General features: G+C 38.2%; 2 protein-coding genes across 2 annotated transcripts in view; both read left to right on the top strand.

Annotated features, from left to right (window-relative positions):
- The window catches only part of FAM221A (family with sequence similarity 221 member A), a 31,423-nt gene extending 27,120 nt beyond the window's left edge, over nt 1-4,303 (top strand). The window contains exon 7 of the mRNA XM_046020908.1: nt 4,005-4,303. Within this exon, the coding sequence (XP_045876864.1) occupies nt 4,005-4,028 (24 nt within the window). The 3' untranslated portion in view covers nt 4,029-4,303. The remainder of the gene's footprint in view (nt 1-4,004) is intronic.
- The window catches only part of STK31 (serine/threonine kinase 31), a 101,643-nt gene continuing 88,251 nt past the window's right edge, over nt 4,303-17,694 (top strand). The window contains 3 exon segments of the mRNA XM_046020910.1: nt 4,303-4,492; nt 6,096-6,142; nt 6,229-6,281. Of these exon segments, the coding sequence (XP_045876866.1) occupies nt 4,329-4,492; nt 6,096-6,142; nt 6,229-6,281 (264 nt within the window). The 5' untranslated portion in view covers nt 4,303-4,328.

Below are 17,694 nucleotides of genomic sequence, written 5' to 3'. Positions count from 1 at the left end.
AAACAAAACACAGGTATTTTGAGAAGACCAGTAAAATTGATACAGCCAGGCTAATCAGCAAAAGATAGAAAGAGAAAACACACAAATCATCAATGTTTAGGAATAAGAGTGATGACATCGCTATACTACAGATATTAGATGGATAATAAGGGAATGTTATAAACAACTTTATGCCAATGATTTTTACAACTTAGTCTGAAATGGATAAATTTGAAATATAAAAACTGAAGCTCATTCAATAATAGATAACTTGATTAGCCCTTTATTGTATAACTATTATCCCATATATCAATTTAAGAAATTAATTTATACTTAAAAACTTTCCTACAAAGAAAATTCCAGGTCCAGATGGCTGCACTGTGAACTTTACGAAAGGATTAAGCATTAATAATTCTATATAACCTTTTCCAGAAAATTGAAGTTGGGAATTCTTTTTATTTATTTATTAACAAGATTTTATTTATCTGACAGACATCACAAGTAGGCAGAGAGTGAGGGGGAAGCAGTCTCCCCGAGACTGATGCAGGGCTAAATCCCAGGACCCTGGGATCACAACCTGAGCCGAAGGCAGAGGCTTTAACCCACTGAGCCACCCAGGCACCCCGAAGTTGGGAATTCTTTACAACTTATTCTTTTTTTTTTTTAAATAAAGTAGTCTTTTTTTCTTAATATTCCATTTATTTGACAGAGAGAAATCACAACTAGGCAGAGAGGCAGGCACAGAGAGAGGAGGAAGCAGGCTCCCCGCGGAGCAGAGAGCCTGACACGGGGCTCGATCCCAGGACCCTGGGACCATGACCTGAGCCGAAGGCAGAGGCCTTAACCCACTGAGCCACCCAGGCGCCCCTACAACTTATTCTTTGTAGCCAGCATTACTCAGATAAGAAAACCAGACAAATACATCAAAAGAAAAGAAATTCAGATTAATTCCTCTCAAACATAGATGCAAACATTCTTAACAATTTTAGCAAATATAATACAAGAGTATGTAAAAAGGAAATACATCATGATCGAGTGGGTATTATCCAAGGAATAGAAGGTTGGCTTAACATTTGAAAATTAATGTAATTCATCATATTAACCAACTAAAAACCACATGACCACTTCAATAGATGTATGAGTATGTGACAAAATTTAACACATTCAAGATAAAAACTCTCAGAAAACTAAGAAGCTAATTTCTTCAATCTGATAAAGGTATTTACTAAAACCCACAGTTAACATCATACCTAATGCTGAAAGCCAAATGCTTTCCTCCTAAGATTAGGAACTTGGCAAGGACGACTGCTCTCAGCACTTCCATTCAATATACCGGAGGTTCTAGCTACAGCAATAAAGAAAGATAAAAGAAATAAAAGATATCCAGATTGGAAAGGAAAAAAGTAAAAGTCCTTATTTGCATATGACATCATATATGTACATAAATCTATTAAATCTATTTAAAAAAAGACTCACTAGAAATAAGTGAATTTAGTAAGGATGCAGAAAAGATCAATATACAAAAATAATATTTCTATATACTAGCAACAAAACAACTAGAAATTGAGATTAAGAAAATAATACCATTTACAGGGGCGCCTGGGTGGCTCAGCGGGTTAAAGCCTCTGCCTTTGGCTTAGGTCATGATCCCAGGGTCCTGGGATCGAGCCCCACATCGGGCTCTCTGCTCCACAGGGAGTCGGCTTCCTCCTCTCTCTCTGCCTGACTCTCTGCCTACTTGTGATCTCTGTCTGTCAAATAAATAAATAAAATCCTTAAAAAAATAATACCATTTACAATGGCATAAAATATCCTTTAGGTATAAATTAGACAAAAAAGTACAAAACTTTTATATTGAAAAAATAAAAAACATTGCTCAGAGAAATAAGAATATCTAAGTAAACGGGGATGTATACAATGTTCATAGATCATAAGACTCAGTATTGTCAAGATGTCAATTCTCAAACATATGTATAGATTCAATGTAATTCCAATAAAAATCTCAGCAGATTTTGTATGTGTATGTAGACATTGACTAGTTAATTCTAAAATTCAAACAAAATTGGAAAACTAAAACAACTTTGAAGAACAAGATTGGAAGGCTTTCAGTACCTGTCATTAAGACTTATTATAAAACAGAAATCAAGATGATGTCATTTTAGATTAAAGAAAGCAAATAGACCAGTGGAACAGAATAGAGAATTCAGAAATAGTCCTACACAAATACAGTTGACACTAATGTCAAGGCAATTCAATAGAAAAATAATAGCATTTTCAACAAATTTTGCTGGAAAAACTAGACATCCAAATGCAAAAACATAAATTGATTCATGCTTTGCATCTTATACAAAAATGAACTCAAAAAGGATTATAGAGCTAAACAAAGCCTAAACTAAACATATAAAACTTCTAGAAGGAAATATAAAAAACATTTCTGACTCGGGTTAGGTGGTGATTTCTTAAATACAACACATAAGCATGATCCATAAAAGACAAAACTTATAAATTGAACTTTATCAAAATTAAGAACTTCAACTTCTTTGAAATATCCTTTTTAGAGAATGAAAAGATAAACTACAAACTGGGAGAAAATATGTGCAAATTTGAAGGAGTTAAATCCACAGTATATAATGAACTGCAAAACTCATAAGAAAATAATTCATGGACGCCTGGGTGGCTCAGCAGGTTGAGCCTCTGCTGATAGAGAGCAGGGTGGTGATCTCAGGGTCCTGGGATGGAGGCCTGCATCAGGCTCTCTGCTGGTGGGGAGTCTGCTTCTCCCTCTCTCTCTGCTTGCCTCTCTGCCTACTTGTGACCTCTTTCTCTCTGTCAAATAAATAAATAATATCTTCTAAAAAAATAATTCGCTTAAAATTGGGAACAAGTTTGAACAGACACTTTATCTAAGAAGCTGTATGGGTGGAAAATAAACACAAAAAAATGGTCAACATTTTTAGTTAACAGAGAAATACAAATTAAAACTACAAGGAGATACCATTTTATATAAATGTCTGAACTTAAGAACATTGATCATATAAAATAATGGTGAGGATATGGGACAACTAGAACTCTTAAACCCCACTGGTGCACATATAAAATAGTAAATCTACTTTGTAAAAACAGCCTAGCAGTTTCTTTTCTTTCTAAGTAGGCTCCACACCCAGTGTGGAAACCAATGTGGGATTTGAACTCACAACCCTGTCTAGCAGTTTCCTAATAATTTAAACACACATAACAATATCATCCCACCCACATTCTACTCCTAAGTATTAACCCAGGAGACATGAAAGCATATTCCCATACAAAGATTTGCATGTGATCATTCATAGCAGCTTTATCTGAAACAATCCCAAACTGGAAACAATCTAAGTGTCTATTAAGGGGCATCTGGGTGGCTCAGTCCCTTAATTGTCTAACTCTTTATCCCAGCTCAAGTCTTGATTTCGGGGTCATGAATTCAAGTCCGGTTTTGGGCTCCACGCTGCAAATGGAGACTACCTTAAAAAAAAAAAAAAAAGTTAAAAGTCTAATCAAAAGGTAGATAAATTGTGTTATACTCATGCAATGGAATAGTACTCAGCAATAATAAGCAATAAACTGTCGATACAGATGACAAAATGGATGAATCTCAAAATAATGCCAAGTGAAAGAAATCAGAATGAACTCGCAGCATGGTTATCATTAACGTCAAATTCTAGAAAATGCAAACTAATATAGGGTGAGAGAAAGCAGAACCTGTTTATATGAGGTAGGTGGGGGAAGCCAAGTATTTCACTGGGAGATGAGGAAACTTTGGGGTAGGGGATGTGAAGGGAGTGATTGTTACCTTGTGGGGATGTGTATACTATGTTCACTTACCAAATAATGCAGTGTTAATACCTGCAGTTTCTTGCATGTCTATCATACCTTAATCAAGCTGTTGAAAATTAACAGAGATAATTTTCAACTGTTGTGCAAGATTTGCCACAAAGTATAAGATCTGCATATAACTGAACAGCTTATTTATATTAATTTTTGTCCTTTAGCGTCGTGAAAAAGCTGCAACATGAGAAAGCTCTGATGCCAAGGTTGGGCTGAGAAATGATTGTAAAGGTACTAATTTAAAAATCACATTTTCATTTACTGAATTCACTTCCCATCTTGTAAAACGAATGTTGAGGATACTTCTAACTTGACTCTTTTAAATCTAAATCAGCAGGAGCAAATTAGTAGAGACTATGAAATCCAAACCACTATCTTCCTCATTTGAAGCCCTGTAAACAGAACCCACCATCAAGCCAGCCACTGAGGGCCAAAGAGGCCCGGAAGTCCCTGGCTCGCGCAAACTCTGTGCGGAGCCCTCCACGTGCATGGCCCCGCCCAGCGCTCCCCTCCCCCCACACCCCCTCCTCAGGCTCCAGGCTTTGGGGCCACGTGTACTAAGCAGCGGCTCCCAGCAAGCTCCGCAGAGGGCACGGCGCTGTGCGCGCAAGCGCAAGCGCAGCGTGGAGCCTGAGCAGCGTCTGTGCGCACGGTAAGTTATCTTCACGTGCGCGACTGGGGTCTGACGGCTAGTTGCGGTGGCGGGCGGAGGGCTGAGGGCCCAGCATGTGGGGCCGCGGGCACTTTTCTAGAACTTCTGTGGCGGACAGTGTGAGGTCAGTAGTAGTCATTGGATAAGTTCGATGCCAACCGCTTCAAGGACCGTCTTTTACCCATAGTGGCCGTTTAGGGCTCCCAAATATGGGGCGAGGCCCATTTCCTGGCCTTCCTCAGCCTTGGAATCGCTTGCCTACTTCTGAGGGTGATGGGCACCCCAGCTTTTGAGTTGCGGTGGTGGGGAGGCAAAACTGGCTTGCAGGTAACTTGGGCCTGAGTGTTCTTAGTCGAGGTGGGGTGTCTCAGGCCAGTAGTGGGGTGGAATTCACCCCGTAAATTCTGTACCATTTAAACTTCAAAATCCCTCATAAAATGGGTGTCGAGGAGCCACCTGGACTCACTCATTCCAGATTCTTGACCTGAATTGTAGTGCCATCTGGTAATCCAGTGTTGCAGGAAACGGGTGAAGCATCAGTTTCTTCATAATTATCGTGGCTAAAATCTTTTTGACCGCTTTTAAAATACAGTTTTAAGATGAAACTATAGTTTCTTGGGATTTCCAGACAATTTCAGTTTTTACTAAATTTAAGGCTGGCTTCCAGAGAAGTAATAGTCTCTCCAAGCAGATTCCAATTTGGTATTACAATTTTTTGCTCAACTAAAACTTTTTTTTTTTTTTTTACCATTAGTGGAGGAACGATACTTGTTTTGAAGATATATTCATGCAGCTTAATGATGCGAAAAAACTGTTAAGGTGTAACAAAAATCAGAAGACTAAATTAAAAAAAATTTTTTTTTTACTTTTTCTGTGACAGTTAATTTTTCTCTTTCCATAGTTGAGAGAACATTTGAAACTTTGGTGTAGCACTGTTCTTAGTTAACTTTTAAAGCCTTAAAAAGTCTATATTTTCAGTTTCCTTCACAGAACTAACATTTAGGCACAGAAAGTGCAGTATTATAGTGTATTAATGATAAAATTATAAGCTAGTCAACATTTATTTTGAAGTATTTTGGAGTTGGAAAGTATATTATGTAATGAAAATTAGTTTTGATGTAATGGGCAAAATTTGATTCATTTTGCAGTCCTTGATTGCAGGGTATCTTCAAAAGTAGAAACCACTGTTACCTTTTAAATAAAGTTGATTACCAAGGTGAAGTGTTTGTTCTCTATATGTTTGTACTGTTTGTTTTCGTTTGCCCTTTTGGGAGGGCATCAAGTATTTTGAAAGAATATGCACATTGTTCTGAAATATTGATTTATGCAATTGATCACAATGTGCCTGGATATCCACTACAGTGTAAATTTGTAAAAGCTTAGCTGAAGAGGTAATTTCAAAGCTAAATTGTATATGATGAAATTGTAGAATTTTTATATTCAAATGAAATTATTAAAGATCTCTGACGTCATTTTTGATAGACTTTGAAATTTGCTTATTTAGGAACAAAACGTACTCGTAGGAATTCAAACATTATGTAGTCTTTATTCACCTTGAATGGACAGATTATTGAACTTAATTCAAGGTATTGAATTGTTTTAGTTTTTCAGGAATTGTCCAGATGGATGAAGATATGCATTACAATAAAGGTACTGACACAAAATTATTTTTGGATGTAAGAGCTACATGATCGTGATTAATTTCTAATCTTCATTGCATTTTGATTTGGTTTTAGTTGAAGATGTGGTTGGAAGTCATGTGGAAGATGCAGTAACGTTTTGGGCCCAGGTAGTGTGGTTGATTTCCTCCTCCTTCCCCTTCCTCCACTAACCAGGTCCTGCCCAACAAAAACGAAAATAAAAACTACAGAATATAGATATCGTTGTCATTCTCAGTGCCTAATTCTTCTTCTTCTTCTTTTTTTTTTTTAAAGGTTTTAAATTAACGTGTAATGTAGTATTTGTTTCAGGGGAAAGGTCTGTGGTTCATTAGTCTTATACAACACTCAGCGCTCACCACAACACATTACCTTTCCCAATGTCCATCACCTAGGCATCTCATCCCCCAACCCTCTCCCCTCCAGCAACCCTCAGTTTGTTTCCTAAGATTAAGAGTCTTATGGTTTGTCTCCCTCTCTGGTTTTGTCTTTCATTTTTTCCTCTGTTCTCCTCTGATCCTCTGCCTTGTTTCTTAAATTCCACATACCAGTGAAATCATGATAATTGTCTTTCTCTGATTGACTTATTATTATTATTAGCATAAAATACCTTCTAGTTCATCCACATCATTGTAGATGGCAAGATTTCATTTTTTGATGGCTGCATAATATTCTGTTTTATATATTATTTATATATATAATCTTTATGTATGTATGTATACACATATATATATGTACACACACACACATACACCATATCTTCTTTATCCATTCATCTGTTGATGGACATAGTTTGGCTGTTGTGAACATTTCTGCTATAAACATTGGGGTGCACATGTCCCTTCGGATCACTACATTTGTATCTTTAAGGTAAATACCCAGTAGTGCAATTGCTGAGTAATAGGGTAGTTCTATTTGCAATTTTTTGAAACACCTCCCTACTGTTTTCCAGAGTGGCTGCATTAGCTTGTGTTCCCACCAGAATTGTAGGAGGGTTTCCCTTTTTCCACATTCTCACCAGCATCTGTCATTTCCTGATTCGTTTATTTTAACCATTCTGACTGGTGTGAGGTGGTATCTCATTGTGGTTTTGATTTGTTTTTCCCTGATGCTGACTGATGTTGAGCACTTTTTCCTATGTCTGTTGGCCATTTGAATGTTTTCCTCACAGAAAACTCTGTTCATGTCCTCTGCCCATTTCTTGATTGGATTATTTGTTCTTTGGGTGTTGAGTTTGAGAAGTTCTTTATAGATTTTGGATACTAGCCCTTTATCTGATATGTCATTTGCAAATATCTTCTCCCATTCTGTCAGTTGTCTTTTGGTTTTGTCAGCTGTTTCCTTTGCTGTGCAGAAGTTTTTTATCTTGATGAAGTCTCAATAGTTCATTTTTGCTTTTGTTTCCCTTGCCTTTGAGATGTATCTAGGAAGACATTTCTGTGGCTGAGGTCAAAGAGGTTGCTGCCTATGTTTCTTAGGGATTTTGTTGGATTCCTGTCTCACCTTTAGGTCTTTCATCCATTTTGAGACTATTATTGTGTATGGTGTAAGGAAATGGTCCATTTTCATTCTCCTGCATGTGGTTGTCCAGTTTTCCCAACACCATTTGTTGAAGAGGCTTTTTGCATTGGATATTCTTTCCCGCTTTGTTGAAGATTAGTTGACTGTAGAGTTGCGGGTCCGTTTCTGGGTTCTCTATTCTGTTCCATTAATCTGTGTGTCTGTTTTTGTGCCAGTACCATACTGTCTTGATTACAGCTTTGTAATAGAGCTTAAAGTCCGGAATTGTGATGCCACCAGCTTTGGCTTTCTTTTTCAATATTCCTTTGGCTATTCGGGGTCTTTTCTGGTTCCATGCAGAAGTGCGTAATTATTCTTAGCATTATTTAATGCAAGGCATTATTAGAAGAAAATGGTTACTACCTGAGTTACGAGTAGTGTGCTCATAATACACTGACTTAAAAAAGAAAGCAAGAGGGGCACTTGGGTGGCTCAGTGGGTTGGAGCCTCTGCCTTCGGCTCGGGTCATGATCTCGGGGTCCTGGGATTGAGCCCCGCATCGGGCTTTCTGCTCCCCGGGGAACCTGCTTCCTCCTCTCTCTTGGCCCGACTCTCTGCCTGCTTGTGATCTCTCTCTGTGTGTCAAATAAGTAAATAAAATCTTTAGAAAAAAAAGAAAGCAAGATTATAATTGTGGTTTCAGAATTACACTCAATTTAATACCCATAATCTAGGCTGCATAAATTACTGAAGATGCCAAGATACTTTATTTGTGATGTTATAGAGCCATCTAGAGGTCTTTTATAAGATTGTTTCTTAAAAGATAGTGTGTTTTTAAATGTCATTTTTTTTTTAATGGCTTAATTTTGAATTTGAGATACAGTAACTTTGGCGTCATAGAATGGGAAGCACTAGTGGAACATTTACAATTTTCTGTCAGACTTCAGGTCAGAAAACTTTGCTTAGTTTTAAATATAAAGCAAAGCACCTAAATACTTATATTCCAGAATTTAAGAAGGTGAATCCCTCTAATGCATACAGTTACTCACTAATTTTTAATTTTGTGAACTGCATACGTGGGAGGGAAGAGAATAATGTTTCTATACTTTCTGCGGTGTAAGAACTCTTTTCTGGGGGTGGAGTGAATTGGCAATATGGGAAGTGGAATTTGTGAGAAGAAAACTTATAGAAGAATATGATTAACCCAGAGTTTTTATATCTAGGTAGTAAACATTGTAGAAGGGTGATACTCACAGAAAACTTGCGATAAATATGTGTCTCTGCTTATGTAGATATTTTTTGAAAGGGTGCCCAAATATTCTCTGCCTGTTGTCTCTGTATTAATAGCAATAGTGTCTCAGGTTAGACGATAAATATGTTTAAGATCATAGCTTAAATAAGATTTTCTAGGGACACCTAGGTGGCTCAGTTGGTTTAGCATTGATTCTTGATTTCAGTGTTGTGAGATCTGGCCCCACGTTGGGTTCCATGCTGGGTGTGGAGCTTGCTTAAAATTCTCTCTCTAAGGGTGCCTGGTTGACGCAGTTGGCTAAGCGACTGCCTTTAGCTCACTTTGAGATCCCAGTGTCCCAGGAATGAGTCCTGCATCAGGCTGTCTTCTCAGTGGGGAATCTACTTCTCCCTTTGACTCTTCTCTTTGTCTCAAATAAGTAAATAAAATCTTAAAAAAAAAAAAAAGAATATCAAAGTTAAAAAAAAAATTCTCTAACCCTCCCCCATCTCTTAAAAATTTTTTTTTTCTAGATCATCACTGTTCAGTAGAAATATGTGAGCCACATAAGGAATTTGAAATTCAGCAGACACATAAAAAGTAAAAAGAAACAGGTGAAATAAATTTTATTTGATATATTTTATTTAACTCAGTATACCTAAAATATTTCAAAATGCAGTCAGCTCAGAGACATTTACAGGAGTTTTATTTTCCTTTTTCATTTAAGTTTTGAAATCTGGTATAAATTTTAGACTTACATATCTCAAGTCAGACCAGCTACATTTATTTTTATTTATTTATTTTTTAAAAAAGATTTTATTTATTTGACATAGAAAGAGAGAGATCACAAGTAGGCAGAGCAGCAGGCAGAGAGAGAGGGGGAAACGGGTTCCTCGCTAAGCAGAGAGCCTGATGTGGGGCTCAATCCCAAGACCCTGAGATCATGACCTGAGCTGAAGGCAGATGCTTAGCCCACTGAGCCATAGAGGCGCGCCCCAGACCAGCTACATTTAAGGTGGATTTTGGCTGTTGTATTTGGTCAGTGCAACTGTAGGCTTTGATTTCAATTGACCATTACGTGAAGCTGTTGATTGAATTTGGAGCTATTACTTAAACCAGGAATCAGCAAACTTTTCCTATAAAAGATGAGATAGTAAATATTTTAAGAATAATGGGCCATATAGTCTATAGCAACTGTTCAACTCTGCTCTTATAGTGCAAAGGCATCTATATGATAGTACATAAACATATAGATGGAGCTGTGATCCATTGAAACTTTATTTACGAAATCAAGTAGCAGAGGCCAAAATTTGCTAACCTCTGATTTCAGCCATGAAGTTGAGACCTTGTAGAAATTTAACATGTTAAGAAGTTAGGAAACATGTCATAAATGGCTGAAAATATTAAGGGTTAAAACTACTAATGGCATTCACATGAATTGAATGATTTCAAGAAGCAAATTGTAAAAATTTTTTATTTACTTGAGAGAGAAGGAGGGAGAGAGCGCAAATTTGGGAGCAGCAGAGGGAGAAGCTGGCTCCCTACTAAGCAGGGGGCCCAGCAGACTTGGGGCTCCATTCCAGGACCCTGGGATCATGTCCTGAGCTGAAGGCAGATGCACAAATTGTAAAATTTGATTGGAGTTGGAATGGGTATAAATAAAGACTAAATAGATTTACAGATATGTGGAGGCAGATCAAGACGAAGATCTGCTCATGTATATTCTCTGCCTTTCTGCCACTATGAATTTCTGCCATGTAAACCACTTATATGAGTACGTTGCAGAATTTTTTTTTTAAAGATTTTTATTTATTTATTTGACAGAGATCACAAGTAGACAGAGAGGCAGGCAGAGAGAGAGAGAGGGAAGCAGGCTCGCTGCCGAGCAGAGAGGCAGAGAGGGACTCGATCTCAGGACCCTGAGATCATGACCTGAGCCGAAGGCAGCGGCTTAACCCACTGAGCCACCCAGGCGCTCCGTTGCAGAATTTTTGGTAGGCCCACTGGGATGAGTAACAGCAAAAGGAATCTTAAGTGTTTGACCTTCACCTTTATTTGAAAGAAAGAGCTTCCATTTATTTCAGTCCAGATAGCTATAAGATCTAATGCAGAATATTTTGGTGTATTCTGAACTTTAGAGGTTTAATTCTGGGGCTTTATTCACAAAGACTGCTTATAATGTGCTTTGGATCAGTTTAAAGTCAGTTCCCTTTTTTACTCTGTAGTGATACTGATACTCATCATCGTTCTTTGGAATGGCTCTTTCAGAGTTTCTTTTCAGTCATCAGAAATAATCATGTTCTTTCTAGCCTTAGTCAATATTTTGCTGATATATTTTTAAGATTATATAAATATACTTAATTATTTGGGAATAACTTTAGACTTAAAGGAAGGATGTAAAATTAATACAGTCTTTCTTTTTAAAAAAATTAATTCAATTTAGTTAACATATAATGTATTATTAGTTTCAGAGGTAGAGTTCAGTGATTCATCAATCTTATATAATAATACTCAGTGCTAATTACATCATGTGCTCTCCTTAATGCCCATCACTCAATTATCTCATCCACCAACCCTCTCCCCTCCAGCAACCCTCAGTTTGTTTCCTGTGATTAAGAGCCTCTTAATGGTTTGCTTCCTTCTCTGTTTTTATCTTATTTTTCTTTCTCTTCCCCTATGTTCATCTATATTTTTTAATTTTTTAATTTTTTTATTTCTTATTTTTTTATAAACATATAATGTATTTTTATCCCCAGGGGTACAGGTCTGTGAATCGCCAGGTTTACACACTTCACAGCACTCTCCATAGCACATACCCTCCCCAATGTCCATAACCCCCCTCCTCCTCTCCCAACCCCCCTCCCCCCAGCAACCCTCAGTTTGTTTTGTGAAATTAAGAGTCACTTATGGTTTGTCTCCCTCCCAATCCCATCTTTTTCACTTATTCTTCTATCCCCCTAACCCCCCATGTTGCATCTCCACCTCCTCATATCAGGGAGATCATATGATAGTTTTCTTTCTCCGATTGACTTATTTCACTAAGCATGATATTCTCTAGTTCCATCCACGTCGTCTTAAATGGCAAGATTTCATTTCTTTTGATGGCTGCATAGTATTCCATTGTGTATATATACCACATCTTCTTTATCCATTCATCTGTTGATGGACATCTAGGTTCTTTCCATAGTTTGGCTATTGTGGACATTGCTGCTATAAACATTTGGGTGCATGTGCCCCTTTGGATCATTACGTTTGTATCTTTAGGGTAAATACCCAGTAGTGCAATTGCTGGGTCATAGGGTAGTTCTATTTTCAACATTTTGAGGAACCTCCATGCTGTTTTCCAGAGTGGTTGCACCGGCTTGCATTCCCACCAACAGTGTAGGAGGGTTCCCCTTTCTCCACATCCTCGCCAGCATCTATCATTTCCTGACTTGTTAATTTTAGCCATTCTGACTGGTGTGAGGTGATATCTCATTGTGGTTTTGATTTGTATTTCCCTGATGCCGAGTGACTTGGAGCACTTTTTCATGTGTCTGTTGGCCATCTGGATGTCTTCTTTGCAGAAATGTCTGTTCGTGTCCTCTGCCCATTTCTTGATTGGATTGTTTGTTTGTTGGGTGTTGAGTTTGCTAAGTTCCTTATAGATTTTGGACACTAGCCCTTTATCTGATATGTCGTTTGCAAATATCTTCTCCCATTCTGTCAGTTGTCTTTTGGTTTTGTTAACTGTTTCCTCTGCTGTGCAAAAGCTTTTGATCTTGATGAAATCCCAATAGTTCATTTTTGCCCTTGCTTCCCTTGTCTTTGCCGATGTTCCTAGGAAGATGTTGCTGCGGCTGAGGTCGAAGAGGTTGCTGCCTGTGTTCTCCTCAAGGATTTTGATGGATTCCTTTCTCATATTGAGGTCCTTCATCCATTTTGAGTCTATTTTCATGTGTGGTGTAAGGAAGTGGTCCAATTTCATTTTTCTGCATGTGGCTGTCCAATTTTCCCAGCACCATTTATTGAAGAGGCTGTCTTTTTTCCATTGGACATTCTTTCCTGCTTGTCGAAGATTAGTTGACCATAGAGTTGAGGGTCGATTTCTGGGCTCTCTATTCTGTTCCATTGATCTATGTGTCTGTTTTTGTGCCAGTACCATGCTGTCTTGATGATGACAGCTTTGTAATAGAGCTTGAAGTCCGGAATTGTGATGCCACCAACTTTGGCTTTCTTTTTCAATATTCCTTTGGCTATTCGAGGTCTTTTCTGGTTCCTTATAAATTTGAGGATTATTTTTTCCATTTCTTTGAAAAAAATTGATGGTATTTTGATAAGGATTGCATTAAACGTGTAGATTGCTTTAGGTAGCATAGACATTTTCACAATATTTGTTCTTCCAATCCAAGAGCATGGAACATTTTTCCATTTCTTTGTGTCTTCCTCAATTTCTTTCATGAGTACTTTATAGTTTTCTGCGTATAGATTCTTAGCCTTTTTGGTTAGGTTTATTCCTAGGTATCTTATAGTTTTGGGTGCAATTGTAAATGGGATTGACTCCTTAATTTCTCTTTCTTCTGTCTTGTTCTTGGTGTACAGAAATGCAACTGATTTCTGTGCACTGATTTTATATCCTGACACTTTACTGAATTCCTGTACAAGTTCTAGCAGTTTTGGAGTGGAGCCATTTTGGTTTTCCACATATAAGATCATATCATCTGCAAAGAGTGATAGTTTGACTTCTTCTTTGCCGATTTGGATGCCTTTAATTTCTTTTTGTTGTCTGATTGCTGAGGCTAGGACTTCTAGTACTATGTTGAATAGCAGTGGTAACAATGGACATCCCTGCCGTGTTCCTGACCTTAGCAGAAAAGCTTTCAGTTTTTCTCCATTGAGAATGATATTTGCGGTGGGTTTTTCATAGATGGCTTTGATAATATTGAGGTATGTGCCCTCTATCCCTACACCTTGAAGAGTTTTGATCAGGAAGGGATGCTGTACTTTGTCAAATGCTTTTTCAGCATCTATTGAGAGTATCATATGGTTCTTGTTCTTTCTTTTATTAATGTGTTCTATCACATTGATTGATTTGCGGATGTTGAACCAACCCTGCAGCCCTGGAATAAATCCCACTTGATCGTGGTGAATAATCCTTTTAATGTATTGTTGAATCCTATTGGCTAGTATTTTGGCGAGAATTTTGGCGTCTGTGTTCATCAAGGATATTGGTCTGTAGTTCTCTTTTTAGGTGGGATCCTTGTGTGGTTTTGGGATCAAGGTGATGCTGGCCTCATAAAATGAGTTTGGAAGTTTTCCTTCCATTTCTATTTTTTGGAACAGTTTCAGGAGAATAGGAATTAGTTCTTCTTTAAATGTTTGGTAGAATTCCCCTGGGAAGCCGTCTGGCCCTGGGCTCTTGTTTGTTTGGGGATTTTTGATGACTGTTTCAATCTCCTTACTGGTTATGGGCCTGTTCAGGTTTTCTATTTCTTTCTGGTTCAGTTGTGGTAGTTTATATGTCTCTAGGAATGCATACATTTCTTCCAGATTGTCAAATTTGTTGGCGTAGAGTTGCTCATAGTATGTTCTTATAATTGTCTGTATTTCTTTGGTGTTAGTTGTGATCTCTCCTCTTTCATTCATGATTTTATTTATTCGGGTCCTTTCTCTTTTCTTTTTGATGAGTCTGGCCAGGGGTTTATCAATCTTATTGATTCTTTCAAAGAACCAGCTCCTAGTTTCATTGATTTTTTTCTATTGTTTTTTTGGTTTCTATTTCATTGATTTCTGCTCTGATCTTTATGATTTCTCTTCTCCTGCTGGGTTTAGGGTTTCTTTCTTGTTCTTTCTCCAGCTCCTTTATGTGTAGGGTTAGGTTGTGTACTTGAGACCTTTCTTGTTTCTTGAGAAAGTACCGCTATATATTTTCCTCTCAGGACTGCCTTTGCTGTGTCCCACAGATTTTGAACCGTTGTGTTTTCATTATCATTTGTTTCCATGAATTTTTTCAATTCTTCTTTAATTTCCTGGTTGACCCATTCATTCTTTAGAAGGATGCTGTTTAGTCTCCATGTATTTGGGTTCTTTCCAACCTTCCTCTTGTGATTGAGTTCTTGCTTCAGAGCATTGTGATCTGAAATTATGCAGGGAATGATCCTAATCTTTTGATACCGGTTGAGACCTGATTTTTAACCCAGGATGTGATCTATTCTGGAGAATGTTCCACGTGCACTTGAGAAGAATGTGTATTCTGTTGCTTTGGGATGAAATGTTCTGAATATATCTGTAATGTCCATCTGGTCCAGTGTGTCATTTAAGGCCTTTATTTCCTTGTTGATCTTTTCTTGGATGATCTGTCCATTTCAGTGAGGGGAGTGTTAAAGACCCCTACTATTATTGTATTATTATTGATGTGTTTCTTTGATTTTGTTATTAATTGGTTGATATAGTTGGCTGCTCCCACGTTAGGGGCATAGATATTTAAAATTGTTAGATCTTCTTGTTGGAAAGACCCTTTGAGTAGGATATAGTGTCCTTCCTCATCTCTTATTATAGTCTTTGGCTTAAAATCTAATTGATCTGATATAAGGATTGTCACCCCAGCTTTCTTCTAATGCCCATTAGCATGGTAAATTGTTTTCCACCCCCTCAGTTTAAATCTGGAGGTGTCTTCGGGTCTAAAAATGAGTTTCTTGTAGGCAAAATATAGATGGGTTTTGTTTTTTTTATCCATTCTGATACCCTGTGTCTTCTGGTTGGGGCATTTAGCCCATTAACATTCAGGGTAACTATTGAGAGATATGAATTTAGTGCCATTATTAGTCTGTAAGGTGACTGTTACTGTATATTGTCTTTGTTCCTTTCTGATCTACTACTTTTAGGCTCTCTCTTTGCTTAGAGGACCCCTTTCAATATTTCCTGTAGAGCTGGTTTGGTGTTTGCAAATTCTTTCAGTTTTTGTTTGTCCTGGAAGCTTTTTATCTCTCCTTCTATTTTCAATGATAGCCTAGCTGGATAGAGTATTCTTGGCTGCATGTTTTTCTCGTTTAGCGCTCTGAATATATCATGCCAGGTCTTCCTGGCCTGCCAGGTCTCTGTGGATAAGTCTGCTGCCAATCTAATATTTTTACCATTGTATGTTACAGACTTCTTTTCTCGGGCTGCTTTCAGGATTTTCTCTTTGTCTCTAAGACTTGTAAATTTTACTATTAGGTGATGGGGTGTGGACCTATTCTTGTTGATTTTAAGGGGGGTTCTCTGCACCTCCTGGATTTTGATGCTTGTTCCCTTTGCCATATTAGGGAAATTCTCTCCAATAATTCTCTCCAATAGACCTTCTGCTCCCCCTCTCTTTTTTCTTCTTCTGGAATCCCAATTATTCTAATGTTGTTTCGTCTTATGGTGTCACTTATCTCTCGAATTCTCCCCTCATGGTCCAGTAGCTGTTCCCTCTTTTCTCGGCTTCTTTATTCTCTGTCATTTGGTCTTCTATATCACTAATTCTTTCTTCTGCCTCATTTATCCTAGCAGTGAGAGCCTCCATTTTTGATTGCACCTCATTAATAGCTTTTTTGATTTCAACTTGGTTAGATTTTAGTTCTTTTATTTCTCCAGGAAGGGCTTTTATATTTCCAGAGAGGGTTTCTCTAATATCTTCCATGCCTTTTTTGAGCCCGGCTAGAACCTTCAGAATTGTCATTCTGAATTCTAGATCTGACATATTACCAATGTCTGTATTGATTAGGTCCCTAGCCTTCGGTACTGCCTCTTGTTCTTTTTTTTATGGTGAATTTTTCCGCCTTGTCATTTTGTCCAGATAAGAGTATATGAAGGAGCAAGTAAAATACTAAAAGGGTGGCAAAGACCCCAGAAAAATGCGTTTTAACCAAATCAGAAGAGACCCCAAATCGTTGGGGGGAGAAAGGGGATAAAAAGAGTTTCAGAAAAAAAAAAGAAAAAAATTAAAAAAAGAAAACAAATAAAGAAAAAATATTAAAAAGAAAGATAAAACATATATATATTAGATAAACTAGTTAAAAAATGTTAAGAAAGAAAAGGGTAAAAGTTTAAAAAAATTTAGCAGAAGAAGAAAAAAGAAAGAAAAAAAATTGAAAAAAAGAATTAACCGCAAGACTAAAGAATCATGGGGAGAAAGCCATGAGTTCCGTGCTTTGCTTTCTCCTCCTCTGGAATTCCGCTGCTGTCCTAGGTATTGAACCTGCTTTCCTTGGTAGATGAACTTTGTCCTGGCTGGATTTTTTTGTTGATCTTCTGGGGGAGGGGCCTGTTGTAGTGACTCTCAAGTGTCTTTGTTCGAGGTGGAATTGCACTGCCCTTTCCAGGGGCCGGACTAAGTAATCCACTCGGGTTCGCTTTCGGGAGCTTTTGTTCCCTGAACGCTTTCAGTAGAGTTCCGGAGGATGGGAATGAAAATTGCAGCCTCCCAGTCTCCGGCCTGGAGGAGCCGAGAGCCCGGGGCCCCACTCCTCAGTGCACCCCCAGAGAACAGTGCCCAATCACTCCCATATCCCCGGCCTCCAGCCACGCTCTGAGCTCACCCAGCCTGCGACCGGTTCAAGGTAACCCCAAGCTGAGAGCTCAGTCCTCAGCTCTGTCTCTGTAGCTGGCTTCCCCGTTCTAATACCTGCGAGCTCTGGCACACTCCGACACCCCCGATCCTTCTGTGACCCTGTGGGACCCGGGGCCATGCTGACTCCACGTGGGCTTCACCCCGGTTTAGCCTCTAGAGCAATGTCACTCAGTGGAACAGATTTTTAAAAGTCCTGATTTTGTGCTCCGTTGCTCCGCCACTTGCCGGGAGCCGGCCCCTC

The sequence above is a fragment of the Meles meles genome, chromosome 10 (genome assembly GCF_922984935.1).
Source record: "Meles meles chromosome 10, mMelMel3.1 paternal haplotype, whole genome shotgun sequence".
In the NCBI taxonomy this organism is placed as follows: Eukaryota; Metazoa; Chordata; class Mammalia; order Carnivora; family Mustelidae; genus Meles; species Meles meles.
The sequence above is the reverse complement of the archived record's forward strand: the minus strand, read 5'-3'. Positions and strand labels throughout refer to the sequence as shown.